Source organism: Phragmites australis, chromosome 15, assembly GCF_958298935.1.
Source record: "Phragmites australis chromosome 15, lpPhrAust1.1, whole genome shotgun sequence".
Lineage (NCBI taxonomy): Eukaryota > Viridiplantae > Streptophyta > Magnoliopsida > Poales > Poaceae > Phragmites > Phragmites australis.
In genome coordinates this window covers 16,615,366-16,642,869 of record NC_084935.1, presented here as the reverse complement: position 1 = coordinate 16,642,869, position 27,504 = coordinate 16,615,366, and the positions used below count along the sequence as shown (strand labels likewise).

Genomic DNA, 27,504 nt, shown 5'->3' with positions numbered 1-27,504 from the left:
AACGATGCGACTACAATGACTTTATCAATCTATAAACTCCGTATCTTTGATATTAAGTAAATACTATATAAATATGTATATACGTAAATCTACGCGTTATACTGAGTCTAAAAAAAAAGTGCGACACAGCAAACTTGAGTCTTGTTCTCCTAGATTTACCTCTATCAGTTAGTGAGCCCCTTTCGTTCCCCGTCTTTTCTTTTCTATTTCGCTCCTTTTTCTAGTCCACCGACACTCTCCCGCCCTACCTCTCCTCTCCATTTTCTTTAAAAATCCACTCGTTAATCCCCTCCCCTCCCACCGACGCTGCCGCCTCGGCTGCTTCTTCTTCCTCGGCGCGGCGCCGTACCCAGTGAAGAATCCCAGACATTCCGCGCAGGAGGAGATGGAAATCTGCTGCTAGAGTGAGCAGCTGGTAACCTGCGTCGGCAGCGGCGGCGGAGGAGGGGGAGGCGGAAGCCATGGAGGCGAGCGCCGGGCTGGTCGCCGGCTCCCACAACCGCAACGAGCTCGTCGTCATCCGCCGCGACGGCGATCCCGGGGTACGTGCGTGCTTCAATTCCTAGGTGGCTGGCGAGCGAGCGTTTCGGTGCTGATTTTTGATTTTTTTATTTTTGATTTTTGATTTTTTTTTATTTTTGTGGGGGTGTGCAGCCGAAGCCGCTGCGGCAGCAGAACGGGCAGGTGTGCCAGATTTGCGGCGACGACGTCGGCCTGACCCCCGCCGGGGAGCCCTTCGTGGCGTGCAACGAGTGCGCCTTCCCCGTCTGTCGCGACTGCTACGCGTACGAGCGCCGCGAGGGCACGCAGAACTGCCCCCAGTGCAAGACCCGCTACAAGCGCCTCAAGGGTGAGTGCCCCCAGTCCATCCACAGGAATGCAGCTCCGGCTCGGCGCCGAATTGGTCGGCCGGGTTTTTCTTTTTCAGTCTCAATTGCTCACTGAGGTTCTATGTGCGGGATTTCGCAGGTTGCGCGCGCGTGCCAGGGGATGAGGAGGAGGACAACGTCGACGACCTGGAGAACGAGTTCGACTGGAAGGACAGGCACGACTCCCAGTATGTCGTCGAGTCCATGCTCCATGGCCACATGAGCTACGGCCGCGGAGCCGACCTTGATGGCGTTCCGCATCCTTTCCAGCCGAACCCCAATGTTCCCCTCCTCACCAACGGGCAGATGGTACTGGCAAATCCGAGTGTCACTGCCGCCTTGCTAGCTCCATGTCAGGCTCTCGTCGTGCCAGTTTGCTCAATTGCTTGTTTCCGGTGTGCTTGCAGGTTGATGACATCCCGCCAGAGCAGCACACGCTTGTGCCATCTTTCATTGGTGGCGGAGGGAAGAGAATCCACCCACTTCCGTATGCGGATCCCAACTTACCTGGTGTGTATTTGGATGATCATCAGCTGGAATTTAGCTTTTATGATACCCCGTATAGAATCAATTAACAGGTGTTTTGTTGCAGTGCAACCGAGGTCTATGGACCCTTCCAAGGATCTTGCTGCTTATGGGTATGGTAGCGTCGCGTGGAAGGAGAGGATGGAGAGCTGGAAGCAGAAGCAGGAGAGGCTTCACCAAATGAGGAATGACGGTGGTGGTGATGATAGCGATGATGCTAATCTTCCACTGTATGACCCTGAAAACTTGTTTGACATCTTTTAGTCTGGTTCCTCTCTAATTCTACAGTATATGGTTGTGCGCGCATTGGTCAAACTTGAAATTCCATGCTCCACTCTAGTGTTAGGATACACTTTGTCTAGGCATAATTATCACCGACAAGCACGGAAAGTACAAGTATGCTACCAATTTTGTTAGAAAATTGAAAGAAACTGGTGAGTTCATATTTATCAGATTTTCCTCAAAGATTTTGCATTTATAAACATGGATGAGGGATGGTAGTGTATGATTGGCCATTATAGTATGTTCTCTAGAAAGTTGAATGTGTTTGTCAGTTTGTATCATTTACTGCACTTCACTTTTCCATTTGGTATTTTCAAAAGCAGATTGTTGCCCTTGTCTTCCCTGTGTGTTACTACGTACTAGACTCAAGAACTAACTGTTAGCTGATTTTCTTTTTTACCAGAATGGATGAATCTAGACAACCATTGTCCAGAAAGATTCCAATTCCATCAAGCCAGATCAATCCATATAGAATGATTATCATTATTCGACTTGTGGTTTTGGGGTTCTTCTTCCATTATCGAGTGATGCATCCGGTGCATGATGCATTTGCTTTGTGGCTCATATCTGTAATCTGTGAAATATGGTTTGCCATGTCTTGGATCCTTGATCAATTCCCAAAGTGGTTCCCTATTGAGAGAGAGACTTACCTAGACCGGTTGACACTGAGGTTAGTTGTTGTTGCCACATAGTAATATTTGCCTTCTCTTCTTTCTAATGTCATGTGACTAATTGCTTGTCTGGATAGGTTTGACAAGGAAGGCCAGCCTTCTCAACTTGCTCCAATTGACTTCTTTGTCAGTACGGTTGATCCCTTAAAGGAACCTCCTTTAGTCACAGCAAATACTGTTCTTTCTATCCTTGCGGTAGATTATCCAATTGATAAGGTTTCTTGCTATGTTTCTGATGATGGTGCTGCAATGCTAACATTTGAAGCATTGTCTGAAACATCTGAATTTGCAAAGAAATGGGTTCCTTTCAGCAAAAGGTACAATATTGAACCTCGTGCTCCAGAGTGGTACTTTCAACAGAACATAGACTACTTGAAAGATAAAGTGGCGGCGAACTTTGTTAGGGAGAGGAGAGCAATGAAGGTGCACTATTTGGCCTCTTCTTTAATGTGTTTCTTTGGCCTCTTCTTTAATGTGTTTCTTTGGCCCCTTATTTGATAAGAGTTATGCTAATTAAACCAAGCTTGGAGTTTTCAGAGAGAGTATGAGGAGTTCAAGGTCAGAATCAATGCCTTGGTTGCTAAAGCCCAGAAAGTTCCTGAAGAAGGATGGACAATGCAAGATGGAACACCCTGGCCTGGAAACAACGTTCGTGATCATCCTGGAATGATTCAGGTAGGCCTAATGGTTTGTTGTTTTGCAGTATTTATCGTGGCATGTTATGACAATATTTTTTTTCTCTTTCTCACTTTATCATAATAAATAAGTTAAAATTTCTGTATCAATAGGTCTTCCTTGGCCAAAGTGGTGGCCATGATGTTGAGGGAAATGAGCTGCCACGATTGGTTTATGTTTCAAGAGAAAAACGGCCGGGCTATAACCATCACAAGAAAGCTGGTGCTATGAATGCATTGGTAATGAAAACATCTTTGAATCATTTTTTTTGTCTGTCTTCTATAACCTGTAGCGTACAATGGATTTTTAATTTCTTTTGTTTGGCTGTATCACAGGTCCGGGTCTCTGCTGTACTAACTAATGCTCCATATATGTTGAACTTGGATTGTGATCACTACATCAACAACAGCAAGGCTATAAAGGAAGCAATGTGTTTTATGATGGATCCTTTGCTAGGAAAGAAAGTTTGCTACGTGCAATTCCCTCAAAGATTTGATGGGATTGATCGTCATGACCGATATGCTAACAGGAATGTCGTATTTTTCGATGTAAGATTTGGCATCCATATTTCTGAGACACTGTTGTCTACTACCTCTGATCCCAAATATAAGTCCATTTGGCATTGTCCTAAGTCAAACCTTTTTAGCTTTGACCATCAATTTCTAAAAAAAATATAGATTGACAGCATAAGATTGATGTTACTAGATTCATCATATAAAATACTTTCATAGTATATAAACTTTCTATTTAAAATAATATATTTCTATAAATATTGCTAGTCAAAGTGTTTTACTGGAGACCGTGTCGATGTCCTAATGGACTTATATTTGGGATTAGAGGAAGTACATGATGAATTTTAGCTAACACTTGTGTTTTACTTTTACAGATCAACATGAAAGGTTTGGATGGTATTCAAGGTCCCATCTATGTTGGTACTGGGTGTGTCTTTAGAAGACAGGCGCTATATGGTTATGATGCCCCCAAATCAAAGAAGCCACCATCAAGGACTTGCAACTGCTGGCCCAAGTGGTGCTTCTGCTGCTGCTGTTTTGGTAATAGGAAGCACAAGAAGAAGACTACAAAACCTAAAACAGAGAAGAAAAAAAGATTGTTTTTCAAGAAAGAGGAAAATCAATCCCCTGCATATGCTCTTGGTGAAATTGATGAAGGTGTTCCAGGTAACATTGAACTTTCAAAGAAACACTTGTGTTATTCTAGGAACTATGTCTTCATCGTGATAACTTACCTAACCTTGCACTGTTTCCGGTAGGTGCTGAAAATGAAAAGGCTGGTATTGTAAATCAACAAAAGTTAGAAAAGAAATTTGGCCAGTCTTCTGTTTTTGTTACATCCACACTTCTGGAGAATGGTGGGACCCTGAAGAGTGCTAGTCCAGCTTCTCTTCTAAAAGAAGCTATACATGTCATTAGTTGTGGTTATGAAGACAAGACAGACTGGGGAAAAGAGGTAAAGTCTAGAGCTTTGTGGCTGTTATTGGTTAATCAGTCAAAACATATGTAATATGTTACCTAGTAAATCATATCATTTTTTTTTTCAGATTGGCTGGATCTATGGATCAGTTACAGAAGATATTCTTACTGGCTTCAAGATGCACTGTCATGGTTGGCGGTCAATTTACTGCATACCTAAACGGGTTGCATTCAAAGGTTCTGCACCTCTGAATCTTTCAGATCGTCTTCACCAGGTTCTTCGGTGGGCTCTTGGGTCTATTGAAATTTTCTTCAGCAATCATTGCCCTCTTTGGTATGGGTATGGTGGTGGTCTGAAATGTTTGGAAAGATTTTCCTACATTAACTCCATTGTATATCCTTGGACGTCTATTCCCCTCTTGGCTTACTGTACATTGCCTGCCATCTGTTTGTTGACGGGAAAATTTATCACTCCAGAGGTAAAGCTTATTCAACTACAATTTTGTATGGTGAAATTAGAGATGATCTGAACCTTACCATTACTGTTTCTTTGCTGCAGTTAAACAATGTTGCCAGCCTCTGGTTCATGTCACTTTTTATCTGCATTTTTGCTACAAGCATCCTAGAAATGAGATGGAGTGGTGTAGGTATTGATGATTGGTGGAGGAATGAGCAATTTTGGGTCATTGGAGGTGTGTCCTCGCACCTGTTTGCTGTGTTCCAAGGACTTCTCAAGGTCATAGCTGGTGTAGATACAAGCTTCACTGTGACATCAAAGGGTGGAGATGATGAAGAGTTCTCAGAGCTGTATACATTCAAATGGACTACCTTATTGATACCTCCCACCACTCTGCTCCTATTGAACTTCATTGGTGTGGTTGCTGGCATTTCCAATGCAATCAATAACGGATATGAGTCATGGGGGCCCCTCTTTGGGAAACTCTTCTTTGCATTTTGGGTGATTGTTCATCTGTATCCGTTCCTCAAAGGTTTGGTTGGAAGGCAAAACAGGACGCCAACAATTGTCATTGTCTGGTCCATTCTTCTGGCTTCAATCTTCTCACTCCTCTGGGTCCGGATTGATCCTTTCCTAGCGAAGAATGATGGTCCTCTTTTGGAGGAGTGTGGTTTGGATTGCAACTAGGAGGTCAGCACATCAACTCCCCCATCAGCGTGTGCTTGAAGGAATATATTTGCAAGTGTTTGTGCCCATATTTACACCTTCCCCTCTGTATAGATAGAGACATGGAAAGTCTCGTGTTTCTTTTTTCCTTGGTGGTGGTGTGCTCAGCCTCATATCTGAAGTATTGGGGAAAAAGGAGGCTGTGGTGTCCTTCAGTTCCATCGTGGAATACAGCATGTGCATGTGTTTGATTGCTCAGCATTCTTTATTACTTGGGCGCAAAATTAATCGGGTGAGCCGAACAGGAAGGTGTTTAATTCTGCACTGCTCTCCATGTACAAACTTGTTACTCAATAAGGCAGGCAGGAATGGATCTGCCATTGGAACAGAGCAACATGCACAGTATTTATGTAGTGAATTATGTTTGCCTGCGCGGTGAAGGGTTTGTTCGTTACATGTTCGTCTATACTAGAAAAAAGCAGACTATCAGTGTTAGTGTGTAGCACAATGTGTTGTAAAGGTGCCGGTTATTTGTCGTGTATTTGTAATCGTGCCGTTGACATTTTCAAAGAAAGGCTGTAAGGATGACTGTGACTAGATACAAAACAATATAATGTTGATTATTCCTGTTCATGGAACAAGATGATATCATTTCTGCTGTACTTTCTCCGTCCTGTTGTTCGTCTGTCATATGTGAGTGCTGTATTTGGTGTATTCTATGTTTGATGCACTGGATGCGGACATGCAGTTGATCATGGCAGCTGTTTCTGGATATGTAGCATGGCAAGAACATGAACTCTCTGCGCTCTGCTGCAGGATGTCTTGGTTTCTTGATACTCCCTTCGGTTAGGGCTTAGTTTGTTGGAGAGTTTGATTTCAGCGTACCATAGCAGTGGGGAAGACACTACGAACCCAATAACGAGAGTTTTTACGGTACCTTCTACTCCTATTTAAGAAATCTAACCATTCGTTCCCAAGGGTATTTTAGACTTTTTTGTGTTAAACCCTACATCTACTTTTTTTGTTTAATCTAATTAGTCCCCCTGCCGTCTAATCTGATGTGCCACTGCGACAAACAAATAGGCTATTATGCTAATCAATCGAAGGAATAATTTCTCTTTTTTTTAATAAAGAAATCGAAGGAAATGATTGATCAAGTGAAAATCATTGCACGGTGGGGAATCAATGGAACGAATGGATCAACAGAATCACTAATAGTTATCGATCCTCATCGGCGCGTGCAGTGCTTTAACACACTGTCGCCGGTCGGATGAAGTCTGATTTATAATATTTGCAGACGGTGCATGCATCTCATAGATGGATAAACGTTTTTAGGTGGATGGATTAACTGTTGAGTTAATCTAGTTGATTTCATTTAGGAATTAGTCCTAAACAAAGTATATTTAGGTTTCTTAGTTAGAGTAGGAGTTAAGTACGTATCATAGTTTGATTATGGTAAATCTAATATGTATGTATATAAGCCAAGCCAGAGAAAACGAAAAACAAAAAGAAAGAAAGAAAATGTGTGATAGGTATCTCTGACCAAAGTGCGATTTGATTGAGTTCTAGCATATGTGGGTTTTACGCGAGTTACAATGTATACATGAGATGAGCCAGAGTTCATCCTTGCTGTTTTTACACGAAGAAAGGCGTCATCAAGTCAAGAGGCATCATCAAGTCCTGATCCAATACCCAATGCTAAGAGAAACAACTACGACATATGGGCCATCAAGATGAAGATAATCTTGCTTTCGCTAGGGATATGATTGGTGATTGAAGATGGAGACAAAGACATCGACAAGGATCAGGCGCCATGGTGGCTATCTCTCAAGCTATACCGGACGGCGTGATGATGGCCATTGCGAATAAGGAGACAGCGAAGGAAGCTTAGGAAGCGATCAGAGAGATACAAATAGGTGAAGATTGCATCAAGAAGACACACGAATAGTTGCTGAAACGGGAACTGAACCAGCTATGCATGGAGTACTCAGAGATGATCAGTGAGTACTCCATGCAGCTCACCTCGATACTGGGTGAGATTCGTTCACTCAGTGTAAAGCTAGATGACAACGACATTGTCAATAAGTTGCTCGATTTGATTCCAGATCAGTTTCTCCATATTATTCAAATAATCGAATAGTTCGGTAACATCGCCGAAATGTCAATCTTGTAGGTGATCAACCATCTCAAGACCTTTAAGGAAGGGCTCAAAGGATGACGACACTCAAAGGAAGGAGGAGATGAGCTTCTGCTCACAAAAGCCGAGTGGGAATCAAGGAACAAGAAGAAAGAAAAAAAGAGATTGGTCTCCAGCAATGCCACTAGAGGAGGGCGTAACGGAATAGGTCATGGATGAGGGTGCGAATAGGGTGGAGGCTGAGGGGATGGAAAACATGCTGGTGATGAAAGAAAGCTGCCTAACTCTGACTCGACCGAAGTTAAGTGCTTTATCTATAATAATTGTGGACACTTTGTTAAACGGTGTCCCAAACCAAACCATAGAGAAAGGGCCAATTTAGTCATAAAATAGAACGATGATGAGCTAGCACTATTGATGGTAGAAGTTTGTGAGCTCGTTCACATAGTACTGGTGCTGAACAATGAGTCATTTCTACATGAAGGAAAGGTGATGCCGAAGCTCAGGGGCACCCAAAACAAGGCATGGTACCTTGGTACGAGCACAAGTAACCATATGACCGGCTGCATAGAGAAGTTTGCTAAGGTCAACATGTCCATCAAAGGGTTAGTCAAATTTGGAGATGGTATGGCTGTGGAGATACACGGAAGGGGATTAGTGTTGATCGAGAGTTTCACTCGTAAACACCGGATACTCACAAACGTCTACTACATCCTAAGTCTAAAAAGTAATATAATTAGTCTCGGACAGTTGGATGAGAATGGTTGCAAGATGGTGATGGAAGAAGGAGTGATGTCAATCCTAGACAGAACATGAAAGACGCTGGCTAAAGTGAGGAGATCAAGGAACCACTTGTATGTGTTACACATCGATCCAACTGTCCTGGAGTGCCTCTTGGCTAGAACACTAAAGAGGTGTGGCATTGGCATATAAGGTATGAGCATGTAGATTTCTATGCCCTCAAGGATCTAGCCCACAAGAAGATGATGCGTGGTATGCCCATGATCAAGCATGTGGGTTGCATCTGTGATGGTTGTTTAGGCAAGCAACATCGAAACCTGTTTCCAGCTGTGGCACAATACTGAGAAGAACTTCCACTGGAAATATGACATGCTGATTTGTGTGGGCCTATCTCTCCTGCCGCATGGAGGAAAATGATACTTCCTACTGTTGGTGCATGATTGCACAAGGTATATCTGACTGGCTTTACTCCACACTAAAATGAAGCTTTTGAGGCATTTAAAATGATCAAAGTTGTAGCAGAGGTGGAGAAGAATCTTTGGCGGAGAGCTTTGTGTACTAACCGTGGAAGCGAGTACACCTAGAATGAGTTCACATATTACTGTGGATTGTTAGGAGCTAAGCATTACTCATGATACCTTATTCTCACTACGTGAAAAAAGTTATTAGTGACGGGTGATAACCGTCATTAGTGATGGGTCACGTATCCGTCACACTTATTATATCACTAATGATATGTCATTAGCGATGAGTCATAACCATGATTACTAGTGATGGGTCGTAACCGTGACCCATCACTATTGACTGAACATTAGTGACGGATTGTAATCATGACCTGTCAATAATGACCGATGAATAATTTTCATATTTTTTGGACACAAAAGAAGTCAAAAAAAATATTTTTTTCGCCCGAGCCATCTTGGCTGACCGATGAACATTTTTCGTATTTTTTGGATAAAAAAAAGTCAAAAAAAATTATTTCACCTGAGCCATCCCAATGCAGGCCCATCCCATATACCTCACAAGCCACTTTTTTTTCACATTGTATTCAAGTTTGCATTCCATAGGAATCAAACCTGCAACCTACTCCTCGCGCATGTAGTCACCTTACCACCTTTGCTATCACGTAGTTGTGATAGAAACTGGATATTTTATCCTTTTAACCTTCTTTACCGAAGGTCATTAGTGACACTCATAACCATGACCCTTCACTAGTGACTAATTTTGCCAAATTTCATCGAGGGTTATAATATGATAGGTGACCTGGAGTGCATTCGATAAAACAAGCATAACTTTTTCATACGGACTCCGATTTTAACGTTTTTTTTACTCTATAGACATCTACGAAAAAAGTTACATCCGTTCCTCCCAGACCTTATCGGGCTCGAAGAATTTTTTGAGACAAAAAATGACTTGGAAGATTGAGTTCTTGCCCCCGAAAGTTTCTGCACCATTTTCGGAACACGCATTTGTATCCATAGCTGCCACACCTTACATCAAAACTAAGTAGAAATGTACAATGGTCCTATTTTAGTGCTGCTGAGGTGAGAAAAAATAAGAGAAAAATAAAAAATGTACAATGGTCACTAATAATTGGCCTAGGATAACCTGTCACTAATGACTGGTCACAACTTGACCTGTCACTGATGACTGGCTTAAGACGACTCGTCACTAATGACTGGCCTAGGACGACCCGTCACTAGTGACCTAGTCATTAGTGACAGGTCACAATTTGACTGGTTTAGGATGACCCATCACCGATGACCGTATCATTAGTGACGGGTCACAACTTGACCCGTCACTAATGACTGGCCTGAAACTGTAACACCCTATTTTACAACTAAGCATAATTATTTGAAAATAAGAAATTTTGGCAGCATTTTCTCTATAGGAGCGGTATAACTGGCCACAAAAAAGATCACAGGCAGACAATATATGATATAACCAACATATATATAGAAATTTTCACAACGCTATCAGTGTCTTACCACAACAGATACAAAACAAACGACAGACCATCCAAAACCTTAACTTCTAAACACCGGTTGAGTTATCGACATCGTGATGAGGTAGTGTGTGCAACTACCTAGATCCATCCCCAAAATGCACGTCAACATTCTAAACATACCTGTAAAAGATTTAACAGGGGGTGAGACGAGCTCAGCAAGTAAAAGCTATGAATATAAACACATCTCACTTAGTTCAAAAGTATTAGGGAATAATTCTTCTCACAACATAAAAAAAAACACATGGTTTTATAGAGAATATGTTTTCAGAGTATTTGTCGAGAAAGTAACGACAGACTCTAACTCGGTCTCCCACAAAATATGGCATTTAGCTCCCAGAATTCTGTATTCCCCAGATATCATAAAAATGTATGAATGCCATGATACAACTCCATTTGAGAGCTGGATGATGCCAACATCTCATGCAACTCCATGTACCGGTACGAATCACGCACGATGGCAGTGATCGGTCTTTATCACCCTATGAAGTGCATAAATGCATATGTATGCATGTGAATTGACGTCAATTCTTAATTTCTTCTTGATGACTCGTGGAAAAAAAAACACCAAACTGATTCATGATGACAGAGGTACAATCCAAATCAATAAGAAAAAAATGGATTTAAATAATCAAATGCAACATCATCCATGATTTGAATGAATTAGAAAAAACCATATACTACAATTTTATTTGCAAAAGAAATAAGATATGAATATAAACATAGCACTGAATCACAACCCCACATTACTTGCCTTTTACCAAAAGAGACGAAGAAATTTCGATCAAGATCGTCCGGAAGTAGTACCACCTGTACAGGTATATTATTAGCACTAAAACACATTTAAAACACATAAAATATGAAGCGTCAACCCTACGTCTGAAAACATGGCATATACGCCTATATTTCAGAAAACCGAACAGAAAACTGTATCACATTAAATGATACACTATTTCCAATTCAGAGTCGAATCAAAGTTCTCACTAATTAGACTTTGCTCCGTTGAAAGAAATGAATGTTTGGACTTGGATGTCGTATCTTCGAATCAATAACGATTGTCGAAACGAATCAGACTATTGATCACATGAAATGATACGACAGGAATTGATTGATTTGATCTAACCATAAACGTCTAAGAATTACTGAGGAATCACCTTCGAAGGGTCGACGACGAATCCGACAAAATTACGAAATTTCCAACTTTCTCCTTTTTTTTCCTTTTTTTCTCTTTCTTTTTCTTTTCTTTTTTCTTCCTCTTCTCTTTTCTTTTCTCCTTTTCTTTTCTCTTTCTTCCTTCCTGGCTTCTTCTTTGGCCGGCTGCTTGCTTGCTTCTTCTCACAGCAGCTAGCAGCGACGCAGAGAGAGAGAAACGGCGGCGCGCGGCCGAGGGTGGCGGCGTTGTGCGGGGCGCAGGCGGTGGCGCCGGCGGGCCGACGGATGACAGCGTGCAGCGCACAACAGCGGCCCGGCGCGACGGTGGCTCAAGCGCGCGGCGCACGGCAGAGGCGCGATGCTCTGGCGGCGACGGCCGGCGTGGCGGACGGCAGTGCACGTGCACGCGTCGGCGAGCAACAGCTCAGGTCGGCGGAGACAGCACGGCACGGCGACGGGGAGAGAGAGAGAGAGAGAGAGAGAGAGAGAAAACACGAGAGGCGGCACGAAAACTCTGGATGGGTCGGGGTGACGACCGATCCATCCGGAGCTTTATCTCTTCTTTTTTTTATTTTTTTTAAAAACAACGAACGGTCTAAATTTATTGGGCTCGCTACGGGTCACAAAGTGCTTGGAACGGACATATGAATAGCAAAATGGGTTCTTCTCGACAAGATGAACGCAACCACGGTCTCCGATCGTCCATACGAGCAACGGATCAAAAAGTCAAATTCTGGTCAAATCTCTCTTTTTTTCCTCTCTCAAAAATCCGGTATTACATTCTCCCCCTTAAAGGAATTCGTCCCCGAATTCTACCGCTTCCATGGTAACTATGGAATAGAGGTAAAATATTTCAAAACTTATGACTCACCAGTCTCAAAGAGCTCAGGATACTCCTTGCGCATTTGTTCTTCAAGTTCCCAAGTTGCTTCTCGTTCTATTTGATTTGTCCAAAGGACTCTCACAAACTTGATAGTTATCCTTCTCATGACTCGCTCTGAGGAATCCAGAATACATACTGGGTGGCACTTTACGGTCAGGTCTTTCTCTATCGTGATTGATTCAACATCAATTTTATGCTCAGGGTCTCTCAGATATTTTCTTAGCATAGAAACATGGAAGATATTATGTACTCCACTCATTGAGTCTGGTAATTCAAGACGGTATGCCAAACTGCCTACTCGGGCCATGATTAGAAATAGGCCAATGTACCTCGGGTTAAGCTTTCCAGAGATACCAAAACGTACAACACATTTGGTTGGTGACACTCTGAGAAGAACATAGTCACCAACTGAAAATTCTAGGTCTCATCTTCGGATATCTGCATAGCTCTTCTGTCGACTTTGAGCAGCCAGCAGGTTCTGACGTATTTGGTATACCTTTTCTGATGTTTGCTGAACCAAATCTGGACCAAGTAGTGATCTCTCTCCAACTGAATCCCAACACAAAGGGGAAACACACCTTCGGCCATACAAGGCCTCAAAAGGAGCCATTCGAATACTAGCTTGATAGCTATTATTATAAGCAAATTCTGCTAGGGCTAGATGATCTTCCCAATTGCCTTTCCAAGATAAGACACAAGCACGAAGCATGTCCTCCAAAGTCTGAATGGTCCGCTCTGACTGACCATTTGTCTGAGGGTGGAAGGCTGTGCTAAGAGAAAGTTTTGTGCCCAAGGCACTTTGCAAACTCTGCCAAAACTGAGATACAAATTTGGAATCCTGATCTGAAATGATCGATTTTGGCACACCATGCAGCCTCACTATTTCCCTAATATACAAGGGAGCCAAATCATGTGCCGAACTAGTTTTCTTCATTGGGATGAAATGTGCGGATTTGATAAGCCTATCCACGATAACCCAAATAGCATCTCTGCCTCGAGGTGAACGAGGCAACCCAACAACGAAGTCCATAGTGATATGTTCCCATTTCCATTCTAGAATTTCTAAGGATTGCATTAATCCTGCAGGTCTTTTATGCTCAGCCTTTACTTGTTGGCAGACACCACAAGCTGCAACGTACTTAGCAATATCCACTTTCATCCTTTTCCACCAAAAATTTTGTTTTAGGTCTCGATACATTTTGGTTTCACCTGGATGAATAGTATAAGGAGTCCGGTGAGCTTCTCTCAATATATCCATTTTCACATCTACCTTCTGTGGTACACAAAGACGGCCTTTAAAGTGTATCGCACCATGCTCATCCACACTAAACTCTTTTGATTTTCCTGCTGAAATTCTCTTTCGAACTTCTAAAAGAAGACGATCATGCTGCTGAGCTTCACGTACACGTTCAGGTATAGCAGATTGGATGATCATTTGAGTTTCTTTCTGCACAGTGCCAGCAAAGCAAAAAGATATCCCCATCCGATCCAAGTCTGAATGTAAGGACATTATTGCTTTAGGTACACTTGTTCTGCTAAGGGCGTCAGCTACCACATTTGCCTTTCCGGGATGATACTGAATTGTCAAATCATAGTCTTTGATTTATTCTAACCATCTTCGCTGTCTCAAATTCAGATCTCTTTGAGTGAAAATGTACTTGAGACTCTTATGATCAGTGAAAATATCACATGACTCACCATATAGGTAATGCCTCCAACTCTTCAAGGCAAAAACCACTGCAGCCAATTCTAAGTCATGAGTGGGATAATTTTGTTCATGAGGTTTCAATTGTTTGGAAGCATATGCAATTACCCGACCTTCTTGCATAAGCACACAGCGAAGTCCGATTCGAGAAGCATCAGTGTAAACTGTGAAACGCTTACCACTCTCGGGCAAAGCCAGAATAGGAGCGTTCACCAACTTATTCTTTAAGGTTTGGAAACTGACCTCACATTCATCAGTCCATACAAATGGAACGCCCTTTTGAGTAAGTCTAGTCATAGGTTTTGCGATAATGGAGAAATCTTGTACAAAGCACCGGTAATAGCCAACGAGTCCAAGAAAACTTCGAATCTCGGTCACATTAGATGGTCTTTGCCATTCTAATACTGCAGCAACATTCTTTGGGTCCACCGTAATACCATGCTGATTTATAATATGACCAAGAAATCCTACTTCTTCGAGCCAAAAGGCACATTTTTTTTAGCTTCGCATAGAATTTATTCTTTCGAAGAGCCTCCAACACTAAACTGAGGTGCATCTCATGTTCCTCTTTTGACTTGGAATAAATCAATATATCATCGATGAAAACCACCACAAAGACATCTAGATATTCATGGAGCATCTGGTTCATGGCTTCCATAAAAACAGCAGGGGCATTCGTTAGTCTAAAAGACATAACCACATATTCAAAATGCCCATACCTTGTATTGAAAGCCGTCTTCTCAATATCCTCGTCTCGGATTCGCAATTGATGATAACCCGATTGCAAATCAATCTTCGAAAATATCATAGCACCCCTCAACTGATCGAAAAGATCATCAATACGAGGTAGAGGATATTTGTTTTTGATTGTCACTTGATTAAGCACCCGATAATCCACACAAAGCCTTTTAGTGCCATCTTTCTTTTCCACAAATAAAACAGGGGCAGCCCAAGGTGACGTACTCGGTCTGATAAATCCCTTAGCAAGGAGTTCATCTAATTGCTTCTTCAATTCCATTTGTTCCATTGGAGCCATTCGGTACGGAGTCTTATAAATAGGTTGTGTACCTGGAATCAACTCAATACGAAAGACTGGTCCTCGTTCAGGAGGTAATCATGGAAGCTCACTAGGAAACACATCAGGATAACGACACACTACTAGAATATCTTCCATACGTAGAGTGACATCCTGCCCTTCAACCAGTGACCAGAGAGCACCAGATTACCACATCCATCGGTTAGGGAAGATCCTGCACAACATGGAAAGTGCATATGGCAAGACCTTCCCTTGGAAAGTAATCTCCCCTCCTGATGGAGCTCGCAAGGTGATGATTTTCAAAGAACAAGAGATAATGGCTTGGTATTGGGCAAGCCAGTCCATACCAAGAATAACATCGAAGGACTCTAAATTGATCATCACCAAGTTAGCTGTGAATTCCTCATCTCCAATATTTATAACACACCCCGGGCAAACATAAGAACTGTATATAAGATCACTGGGGAGTTAACTACCACCGATTGCCCAATTTGTTGTACTGATAGTCTCGCTCGTCTAACGAAGTCTACCAAGACAAAGGAAAAGCTAGCTCCAGAATCAAATAAAACATGTGCATCAAAGGAGTCCACGGGTAAGATACCTGTCACCACGTCATTGTGACCTCCGATCTCAGCACTAGGTAAAGTATATAACCCAGAAGGTGTCTGAGATGAAGAGGTTCCTGCAATGTGGGAAGAAGATGCCCCAACCACCAGCAATGTCGGTGTAGAAGTTCCTTGAGGAATCATAGGCTGATGCAACCAGTAAGGCCCAGTGGGAACTGTAGAAGGAAGATAATACTGCATCGGTGGAGCCATCGGGCCAGTAATGACTGTAGGAGTAGGAGTAGCAGCCAATACATGTGCTGATCCCTTCGATGAAGAAGAAACCCCAGAAGAAGAAGATACTGGTTCCCACCTGATACGACTGTTCGGGTTTCTATGACACACCACATCCTTGTGGCCTGGACGACCACATACTGAACAGTTCCCCTTCCAAGAACATTCACTCTGCATATGTGAATCACCACACTTGAAGCACACCAAACCAAAACCGGGTTTAACCACTGTACGAAATTGGGTACTAGTGCCTGGAGGATGTATCTGAGAGGGTCCACCACGGTATGGTTGGTGACGTTGTTGTCCCTTGTACTTCTTATGGATGGGACCACCAAAACGACTCTTCTTCTCTTCTGGTCCTTTATGCTGATTTGCTCCTGACATCTTGCGAATATCATCAGTATAAGATTGCTGCAACTCAACACCAGAAGCTTGTTCAACCATAGAGCGAAAATCTGTAACAACAAAAGCACCAAGCACATGACGGATAAAAGGCTTCAAACCCTGTCTGAAACGTCTGGCCTTCTCTGCATCATCGTGGGCTACATGAGGTACAAAGCGCACAATTTGATTAAAGCCCACTTCATACTCTGCCACTGATTTCTGACCTTGTGTATAATTGTTTAAGTCAATTTGCATTTTATCCAGAAAGGTAGCTGGATAAAATCTCCTCTCAAATTGCCTGACAAACTCAGACCAGGTAAGATCCCCATGGGCAACAGTCCTGGCTGACTGTACACCTCTCCACCAGATTTGGGCTTCTCCTTTCATCAACTGTATCACATATCTAACCTTGTCTCAAGGCAATACATCAAAAGCATCCAGCTGCATTTCTATATAGGCAAGCCAATCTGCAGCCTAAATTGGAGTCCCTGATCCATCAAAAGAGTCCAATTTCATACTAACCCATTCACGGAGCGTTACCCCACTAGTAGCACCCTCTTCAGGTATCTCACGTGCCACAACTCTAGTAGCAACAGGAGTATTTGGAACAGTCTGCCTTAATGCTCTTAGCTCTTCTTGTATCTCCTTCATAGTGGTCATTAGCTCCGCTTGACTGATACTTCCTGGTTGAGAGGACTCAACCTCAGCAGCCAATAACTGTGCATCACCATGACCTGGGACTGTTGTACAGCTACGACCCGCCTCATTACCTCGACCACGACCTCGCACCTTTGGCAGCATAGCTACAAACACCACAATGGATAAGTAAACATGCACTAAACTGCAAACATACTTCAAACAAAAGAACTAAAGGGAATATAGCGGAACAAGGCATATGAAAAGATATGCAAACCCTTTCCCATCCTACATGTGCAAGTGTGTCAAGTTATTAACTTCTTACCCTAGAACCTAAAGCCTAGGCTCTGATATCAAGCTATAACACCCTACTTTACAACTAAGCATAAATATTTGAAAATAGGAAATTTTGACAGCATTTCCTCTATAGGGGCAGTATAACTGACCACAAAAAAGATCACAGGGAGACAATATATGATATAACCAACATATATATAGAAATTTTCACGACGCTACTAGCGTCTTACCACAACAGATACAAAACAAACGACACACCATCCAAAACCATAACTTCTAAACACCGGTTGAGTTATCGACATCGTGATGAGGTAGTGTGTGCAACTACCTAGATCCATCCCCAAAATGCACGTCAACATTCTAAACATACCTGCAAAAGATTTAACAAGGGGTGAGATGAGATCAGCAAGTAACAGCTATGAATATAAACACATCTCACTCAGTTCAAAAGTATTAGGGAATAAAACATTCTTCTCACAACATAAAAACAAACACATGGTTTTAAAGAGAATATCTTTTCAGAGTATTTGTCGAGAAAGTAACGACAGACTCCAACCCGATCTCCCACAAAATATGGCATTTAGCTCCCAGAATTTTGTATTCCCCAGATATCATAAAAATGTATGAATGCCATGATGCAACTCCATTTGAGAGCTAGACGATGCCAACATCTCATGCAACTCCATGTACCAGTACGAATCACGCACGATGGCAGTGATCGGCCTTTATCACCATATGAAGTGCATAAATGCATATGTATGCATGTGAATTGACGTCAATTCTTAATTTCTTCTTGATGACTCGTGGAAAAAAAACACCAAACTGATTCATGATGACAGAGGTACAATCCAAATCAATAAGAAAAAAATGGATTTAAATAATCAAATGCAACATCATCCATGATTTGAATGAATTAGAAAAAACCATATACTACAATTTTATTTGCAAAAGAAATAAGATATGAATATAAACATAGCACTGAATCACAACCCCACATTACTTGCCTTTTACCAAAAGAGACGAAGAAATTTCGATCAAGAACGTCCGGAAGTAGTACCACCTGTACAGGTATATTATTAGCACTAAAACACATTTAAAACACATAAAATATGAAGCGTCAACCCTACGTCTGAAAACGTGGCATATACGCCTATATTTCAGAAAACCGAACAGAAAACTGTATCACATTAAATGATACACTATTTCCAATTCAGAGTCGAATCAAAGTTCTCACTAATTAGACTTTGCTCCGTTGAAAGAAATGAATGTTTGGACTTGGATGTCGTATCTTCGAATCAATAACGATTGTCGAAACGAATCAGACTATTGATCACATGAAATGATACGACAGGAATTGATTGATTTGATCTAACCATAAACGTCTAAGAATTACCGAGGAATCATCTTCGAAGGGTTGACGACGAATCCGACAAAATTACAAAATTTCCAACTTTCTCCTTTTTTCCTTTTTTTTCTCTTTCTTTTTCTTTTCTTTTTTCTTCCTCTTCTCTTTTCTTTTCTCCTTTTCTTTTCTCTTTCTTCCTTCCTGGCTTCTTCTTTGGCCGGCTGCTTGCTTGCTTCTTCTGTGCTTGCTTCTTCTCACAGCAGCTAGTAGCGACGTAGAGAGAGAGAAACGGCGGCGCACGACCGAGGGTGGTTGCGTTGTGCGGGGCGTAGGCGGGCCGGCGGACGGCAGTGTGCAGCGCACGGCAGCAGCCCGGCGCGACGGCGGCGCAGGCGGGCGGCGCACGGTAGCAGCGCGATGCTCTGGCGGCGACGGCCGGCGCGGCGGACGGTAGTGCACGCGCACGCGTCGGCGAGCAGCAGCTCAGGCCGGCGGAGACAGCACGGCACGACGACGGGGGGAGAGAGAGAGAGAGAGAGAGAGAGAGAGAGCGAGAGAGAGAGAGAGAGAGAGAGAGAGAGAACACGAGAGGCGGCACGAAAACTCTGGATGGGTCGGGGTGACGACCGATCCATCCGAAGCTTTATCTTTTCTTTTTTTATTATTTTTTTAAAAATAACGAACGGTCTAAATTTATTGGGCTCGCTACGGGTCACAAAGTGCTCGGAACGGATATATGAATAACAAAATGGGTTCGTCTCGACAAGATGAACGCAACCACGGTCTCCGATCGTCCATACGAGCAACGGATCAAAAAGTCAAATTCTGGTCAAATCTCTCTTTTTTTCCTCTCTCAAAAATCCGGTATTACAGAAACGACCCAACATTCATTAGTGAGGGGTCACAACTTGACCCGTCACTGATGATATCAATGACGGGTCATGTTACGACCCGTCACTAATGACCACTCATTAGTGACGGGTTTATATCTGAGAACCAATTCTCCGTAGCTCTAAAACTTATGAAATCAATTTTGTTTGTTTCATAATACCGTAATCCACCTATTAAAAATATCCCCAACTATGAAATAATTAATTCAATTTCTGAGATAAGGTTGGTGCTTCATTAATTCACCGTTAATTTTTTACAAGTCCAAAAATTATGAAACCAATTTTGCTGATCTTCTTATGAGTTGTTCTAGCTAGGAAAATTGTTTTCATGCATTATGAAGCATATTTTATGGCATTTCATCACATACATATTGTAGCATGCATTGTTGCACTTCATTCATGCTCATCATTGCATGCGTTCTTCTTTAGTGAATGAAGAACTAGAGTGTGGTGCGACCGTGGCTGAAGGCGACACTAACCTCTCGGAGTTTTGTGAGTGTTGTGCGGGGGGTATCAGGCAACCACCAGAGTAGCAAGGCAAACATCTAAGCATATTGCATCATTTGAATTGAAGTGTGGAGTCTAAAATTGATAAGATATGCTCTATGTATTTTTCCATGTGTAGCGAGTCAATGTCGGGTTTATGTAGTTAGAACCTATGTTGATTGTATTACATCTACCTTGAGTTGTTGAATATCCACATCCTTGTAGCCTTGGCGATATTGTTGATGTCTAATTTACAAGGTCATTCAAAATGCTTAGCAATGCTTAGGTCACCGGTAGAAGTCGAGTGGTGGAATGTTCCATCACCCGTGAGATATAGGTTTAATTACGGTTCACTAAAATAATATTGATGATTTTGGTTTGGTGAGTTGTGAGGATGAGACAAGATGTGGGCGGTATTAGGGGTGTTTTCTGCCCCGGAGGAGTTTCTTGGGGTAGTTCGAGAGAGGAGTCCGGACACTTTAGACCACTTTGCATTGTTTAAGCACCGTCTGTTGGTGCCGTTGGCTTTAACGCTTTTTGTACTTACTACATGTCGCATTGTGAGAACGACAAGCTGAATACCTTTGTAGCTATGGCCTTTTAGCGTGCGAGTCGATGGTATGAGCGGGCGGGCTTGTAAGGGTATCCAGTTTACTCTGGGAGTAGTTCTGGATGATCCCCGCACCTATTGGCGCATGAGTAAATGGTTAAAGCTTATTGGAAAGGTTGACTCGACTACCCCTTGCGTGGGCCTGTGTGAGCACGTGAGCCGTATGGTCCTCAAGTCGTGTAGGTAAAGGAGTACCCCTGCAGGGTGTAAAAATAATTCGAATTGCCACGTTCTTGATCATAAGCATGCTTTTTTTCATCCGCATCGGTCATAAAGTTATAAGTGTGGGACGATGATATGGATGATCTATTGGAAAATGTTGATGTTGGCTATTTACGTATTGCTATGTTTCCATTTACATTTATGTGCAAGTGGTTAGTTAGAGAGTATGTTTGTTAAGCAGTAAAAAAATTATCAAAACGTCTATTCACGCAATCGCGTTCATACAGATTGCAACCTCTCTACTAGGTCGCGAGCTCAGCTTTCAGCTTTGTTTAGTGCACGAGCCGGGCGGTCACAAACCAACTTGAGCTGTGTCGAATTCATTGCAAATCGAGTATAATTAATCTGTAGCATTTTCTTTTCGTCCCTAGGTTTGGAGCGCCCAAAGGCAAGATGCCAGGATGTGTAGGAAGCTAGCTTAACGCTGACGGTCATCTGTTGATCGAGAGAACAGGTGCCTTACGTAGGCATCAGGCGCGATTGCACGGGATGTGAATCAGGACAGCTCGTCCCGACCATGTGGCATGTGCTGTCGGATTACGAGATACTGGATCGACAAACTGGTCGTGCAAGAAACCGACTGCCTGTGCGTAGAGTATAAGAATGATGAGTGTCGCAATGTTTTGGGGCGTAAAAAGGATCAATTAGCGGCACAAAAGAAACTTCACATATTCTGGACGCCACGTCGACTCAGCTGCATTCATTCTCATGCCAGAGCACTCGTATGTGCCACGCGTCGAACATGCAGCACAACTGAGAAGATACGATCATGCGCAATCCGAAAACAAGTACAAAAAGCATACATACATAGTGTTGCACATACATGAACGACATGTGAGCCAACACCACACGATGATTTCATCTCAATGCATGTCACCGCCAGGCGGAAACTGACGCATTCAAATTACATTTGACACTACGAACATGTACAGCCGTACAGGCCAAGGTTTGACTCAACTAGGAGTAGAAACATGCATGAGAACACGATCGACATGGTACATATACACACATCAGCACACAACACAACCCTTCATAAGTAGTATTACGTTATTGTTGCAGCACGATATATCTAACCCTTTGCACAAGGGCGGACCAGGATTTAGACCCTGGGGCCCTTGGGCTCACCGGCGGCGCCACCGACACCGTAGTCATGATCCCTGTAGCCGCTGCTGCCACCGAAGATGCCGGCATGGAGCATGAGCACGTAGAGGAGCTGCGTGAAGGCGAGGATGATGATGAACGCCTCCAGCACCCGCAGCCTCCAACCCCGGTGCCCTCCGATGTGGATCTCCTTGCACGCCAGCCTGCAGCCAAATCCTATAATGGTCAGCTAAATGGAACCAACGAATGCCACTTTGAGAGCTATGTCGCTCAGATAGACGCGGCGACGGAGACGGACCCGAAGGCAAGCGCGGTGATGGCCCAGGCGATGAGCGAGGACGCGGCGTTAGTGGCGCCAGTGTCATGGCGCCACGAGCGGACGTGGTGCACGCCGGCGAGCTTGGACGCGGCGCCGACCACGCCGGCAAGGATGGCGAACATCAGGAAGTAGAACGTCGCGCCGTTGCCAGCCACACCTGAACGCGCCATACATATATACACCCATAACTTCAGTACCTTGTCCATCCGGAAACGAAGACGAACGACACGTGCGTGCGTAAGTACGTACCCGGGTAGTTTGTCTGTCCGTTGATGAAGTGGTTGAGGTTCCAGCTGGCGAAGCCGATGACGACGAGGTACATGATGAGGTTGAGCACCAGCAGCGGCGCCACCATGTTCCTCCCAACCCCGGCCATTGTTGGAGCCTTCGCTTTACTGCGGATGTCACAGGAAACCCTCTGCACCTCAGTGCCTACCGGAGATCTAGAGCGAGCCTAAGCTTGCACAGCAATGGAGAGGGGCAAGGAGCAGGGCGCACTCGAGCTAGCTCTAGTAAACCGTAGCAGCTCTATTTTTAAAGGCGCTGGGGAAGGGGAGCAACCAGCCGGCAAAGGCTTATCCATCCGTTGGCGAAAAGGCGCAGGTGAGGGTGAGAGAGCCAACGGACGGAAGCGGCAGTACGGCGAGGAGGTCAGGCCGCGTTCGATTTGCATGCGCGGGGGACGGGAAGGTGGCGACGCGTGGGGGCGCTCCGCCAGCGCAGCGGGTCCAAGCGGCGCCGGGCGCGCGCGCAGGTGGGGTGGGGGCGGGACACGTACGGGATGGCGCACACGCGTGGTCGCGGCGCCACCGCTCGTGCTGACCAATCCTGTGAACCAGATGGTTCTAGAGGCTCCACCGGCTTCTGGCCTGCAGTATTCTATTCTACTCGTGAACGTGCATCGTTGGAGGTCGTCGGCTCATGCTCTTCACCATCCATGTCCTCCAAGGTTGAGTAGCTGGGTACTCCGTAGGAGTATGTAAAAGATTACGGAAACGACCGTCACGAAATCAGAATTTTGCAAGAGGTCGCTTGAAAGAACTCGTATCCTACGACATTCCTAACAGTGGCGGAGCCAGAATTATAAGGACTGTAAGGGGCTGAAGAGAAAAGTTTGAGTTGACTTTAGAAAAGTAAAATATAGGAGTTAAGATAAATCTATTTTGCATGATCAGCTTAAAATAAATTTGTTCTTATTTATAAACAAATTCATCCATATTAGTAAATGTATGATCTTTTAATAATGGAGGGATGATATATATCCATTCAATATTCCGATACTGCCTTTGATAGTTTAATATGAATCTATCATAAAAATTGGTAAAAAAATCTCTATAAATGAAAATAACTAAAGCTCGGATCAATAAAGAGTAGAGTAATAGAATACAAATCATAATAATAAGGAAAAACGTTTTAAACTTGTAAAGTTTGACAAGAAAAAGAATACTTCATTACATGCATTCACAATAGTCATAGGTAGTAAATTTGTGTTAAAAAAGACATAATACTTGAGCATATATAATATATAAAACGAGTTTATATACCAGTGAGCTTTTAAGTTCTTTAGCAATGTGTTGCTCGGCTAGAAAATATGAGGTTTGTGTTGGTTCTACCACCGTTAATAGCAAGTTAATTCCGCAATAGAGTTATTGTTAAGAAATAGTATAATGGCATGGGTTAGAAATCGAGCGTATATGTCAACTAGTAGACAACCAAAGTTTGCATACATGTATAGTGCAAAATAGCATCAGTGCATTGATTGGCTATATGTGTTGGATTAGTAATTTATTTTCTTAAAGAGAACAAATACGATTTTAATGCTGCTAACAGATGTATTAGGGGGACTACACATGCATAGGGGGCCGCCCCCTGTCTCCGCCCCTACTTGCTGAGCAATGTCATCGTGTGACATTCCCCACATCCAGCCCATCCGCATCTAAATCATTGGCTACAAGTTACAATACTCCCAACAGTCCCTAACCTTATATAGTGTTTGGTTCGGTTTTTTTTAAAGTAACCTGATCATACTTCTGTTTTTCGCAAATAGCTTCATACATGAATTAGACTAAAAATGTTCTGCACTTTGCTTACCTACTAGAAGTAGGATTGGAAATAAAGCTGAAGGCTCACGAGCCAGCTCGGGTTCGAAAAGGCTCGGCTCGGAAGACAAACAAGCCAAGCTTGAGCCGCCTCCCTAGCTTGGCGTCAAAAATAAGTCGAGCTTGAGCTAGCTCGCGAGAGTCTTGTTGGCTCGCTCACCAACCCAGCCGAACAGCCAAGCCACCCTAGCCCATTGCCCACCGCGTCTCCATGCGTGGCCTGTGGCCGCCCGCCCAATGCGACACCTCTTCGCCTGTGGTTGTCACCCACCCAACGCGTCTCTGTCTGGCGTTGCCTTCCCATGGCCATCGCCCCCACCCCCTCGCATCTCTGCATAGCGCTGCCTGCCCATGCATGTCTCTACCCGTGGCCGTCCGCACACATCTCGCATGCCCAACGTCGCCGCCCACCTATGTCCACTACTCCTAAGTCTCCACCAGGAACCGCCCGCCCATTTGCGTCTCCTCCTGTGGCTGCCTGCCCAACGGCAAAGCCTCTCTACCCTTAGCCGCCACCTGCTCGACGCCTCTCAGCCCCCCTGCACATCTCCGCCTAGCGTTGCTGCCTGTGCGTGTCTCTGCCCGTGGCCACTCGCACACATCTCGCATGCCCAGTGCTGCCGCCCGCCTGTGGCCACCGCCCCCCGCGTCTCCACCAGGCACCTCCCGCCCATTCGCATCTCCGCCTATGGCCGCCCGTCCAACGGCAACGCCTCCTTACCCTTGGCTGCCACCTGCTCAGCTCCTCTCTACCCTTGGCTGCCGCCTAGCCGGCACCGTCGCAAGCCAATGGCCTCTTTGCCCGATGCCACCGCCCCCATGGCACCTCTCCTCTGTGTTGTTTTGACTTGGCTCACAAGCCAGCCAAGCCGTCTAAAACCAGCAACGAGTCTGAGCCAAACCCATTTTTTAGCTCGGTCATCTAACCGAGCCAAACTAGCCTGGCTCGACTCGGCTCGTTTCCACTCTTAACTAGAAGCGGTGATGGGCACATGAGTTTATTGGAGAAGTGAATCAAGCGCATCATCAGTCCTCGTAGTGCTTTCATTCTCCATTAGTACAGGACAAGCCAATAGTCTCCGATCTGATTTTCATATCATGAAACTTCTGGTGGTTCAGGGGGTCAGTCCTAGTGAAGATCGCAAGACTCTGCGGCGGCGTGCGCATGACAGTGTCAAGACAAATGGTGGTGACTAGGCAGGGCTGCGACGTGTCTTGGCGTTGACCAGATGATCAAGAACGAGGCCACGACGGCGTGAGCGCGGTCGAGACGATCGGTGCTGGCTCTGCTTTATTTGGCGCCAAAAAAGGACAGAGAAATATTTTTCCCGCCAGGTAGTTTTACCAAACAAAAAAAAAACAAGAACGATCAATTAAGTCTGGGGGCTGTTGGAGTCTTGTAATGCATAGACAATGATCTAGATATGGATGGTCTAGATGGGAGGAATGTCACACGGTGACATTGCTTAGCAACATCAAAGGATGCATGTCATGTTACAATCTTGTAATCCGTAGCTAACGGTTTAGCTATGAATAGCCTAGATGGGGGATGTCACATGGTGACAAATTTTAGCAACATCATAGGATACGTGTGATGTTGGAGTCTTGTAATCCGTAGCCAAGATATGGATGGCCTCAAAAGAGGAATGTGACACGGATGTGTTCTTAACGAACTCGTGAACACGGTGACATGTTTTTTTGGATTTCCTAAAACTTATAGGCATGTTTTTTAAATGGTTCACAAGTTAGTAAACTTCTAAGCATTTTTTTTAAAGTGGTTCCCACGTTTCCACCTAGTCCTTAGTTTCTACTACATATTTTCCCCGGCATACAGTGTATGATCGCGGATAGTTGCGGGCCTTCTTTGTTCTTGCAGGTTTCTTCGTTGGAGCCAGAGATGGGAGTTGCATTAGTTCAGGTCCTGCTCGTATACTTATTTGATGACCATTTCTCCTTTTTTTTCTCCGTATTTTGTCAAGTTGTCTTGCTACTGCGCACTGTGTGCTCAAGAACACGAAACCCTTGAAACTTTTTTATCGGTTGTGTTTTATGGTTCCTTCTGCTCCGGAGAGTTAGACCTTAAAGCCTCATGCGGAGCCAGGATGAGCCCTTACGAAGTGACGAGTATTTTGATTCCTTCGTCAGCTTGGTCGCTCGGTCAATTTGGAGCAACGCAACAATGGAGTGTTTTACATGTCCGATTTGATGCCCTTGACATTAGCGCAGCAAATCATGGCGGAAAAGGAGCTGTGGTCGCCGGGAAAGCTTCCTGTCTGCTACTTTGTGGTATAGCATACGGTAAGAATCCCAAAGAATCAGATTATTAGAATAGGATAGAATTAGTTTTCATCTTATCTGTACATTGGTTGAGATTCAAACCATTATATGTTCTATATAAACAGTTCACAAAACTCAAAATAAATAATCTCATAGTAGTATATCCATCCTTTTACATGGTATTAGGCCGGTGCCATTCTTGAGTTGCCACTTCCACAGCTTTTATCGTGCCACCCTTGAGAGATGATGTAATCTTTATGCAACCCATAGTTTAGTCGTATCAGTAATCTATAGATCGGCTACGTATTAGAGTTTTTCATGATTATCCTCAGATAAGATTTTCTCTATTTTTGTCTAATCATAGATTGGTTTGCGTTCATTGACAAGTAGGAGAAATGGTCAAGTTCTGGTTTCTGGCTCGGTTTGCGTTCATGCACCTCTCATCTCGGGGTGTATAACCAAAAAAGTGTACGCTCATCCTCGGGCCAAAGATTATTGAGAAAGAAATCGTCAAAATTTGACTACAGATTTTGCTTCCAATGTTTTTGGCTTAAAGCTTGACGAATAGGCCCGTGCATGGTTATTGGACATCAAACCACATGATGAGCAAAATACAAAGGCAGTACCAACTTATGTAGGACTGTCTTTTACACACAACCAGACTGGCGTTCAACGTGCGAAGTAGGAACTAACCAATCAACAAAGAAATACCAATCATCCTCGCAAAAAAAGAAAAAAACCAATTAAATTGAAACATACTGGTAT

General features: G+C 43.8%; 2 protein-coding genes and 1 pseudogene across 2 annotated transcripts; 1 reads left to right on the top strand and 2 right to left on the bottom strand.

Moving 5' to 3' along the window:
• Positions 1-218: 218 nt before the first annotated feature.
• Positions 219-6,237, top strand: LOC133892058 (probable cellulose synthase A catalytic subunit 5 [UDP-forming]). Its single transcript, XM_062332806.1, has 14 exons — positions 219-542; positions 655-850; positions 970-1,178; positions 1,277-1,379; positions 1,462-1,624; positions 2,080-2,346; positions 2,425-2,770; positions 2,885-3,022; positions 3,136-3,261; positions 3,358-3,570; positions 3,909-4,200; positions 4,293-4,489; positions 4,581-4,931; positions 5,012-6,237. The coding sequence occupies exons 1-14, from the start codon at positions 462-464 to the stop codon at positions 5,594-5,596; spliced, it is 3,267 nt and encodes a 1,088-aa protein (XP_062188790.1). The 5' UTR covers positions 219-461; the 3' UTR covers positions 5,597-6,237.
• Positions 6,238-11,242: 5,005 nt separating this feature from the next.
• LOC133892169 (uncharacterized) lies at positions 11,243-17,258 on the bottom strand (annotated as a pseudogene).
• Positions 17,259-21,782: 4,524 nt separating this feature from the next.
• LOC133893216 (membrane protein PM19L) lies at positions 21,783-22,914 on the bottom strand. The gene is made up of 3 exons (XM_062334189.1): positions 22,613-22,914; positions 22,343-22,520; positions 21,783-22,247 (listed from the first exon to the last, which is right to left on the bottom strand). The coding sequence occupies exons 1-3, from the start codon at positions 22,737-22,739 to the stop codon at positions 22,043-22,045; spliced, it is 510 nt and encodes a 169-aa protein (XP_062190173.1). The 5' UTR covers positions 22,740-22,914; the 3' UTR covers positions 21,783-22,042.
• Between the last annotated feature and the right edge of the window lie 4,590 nt (positions 22,915-27,504).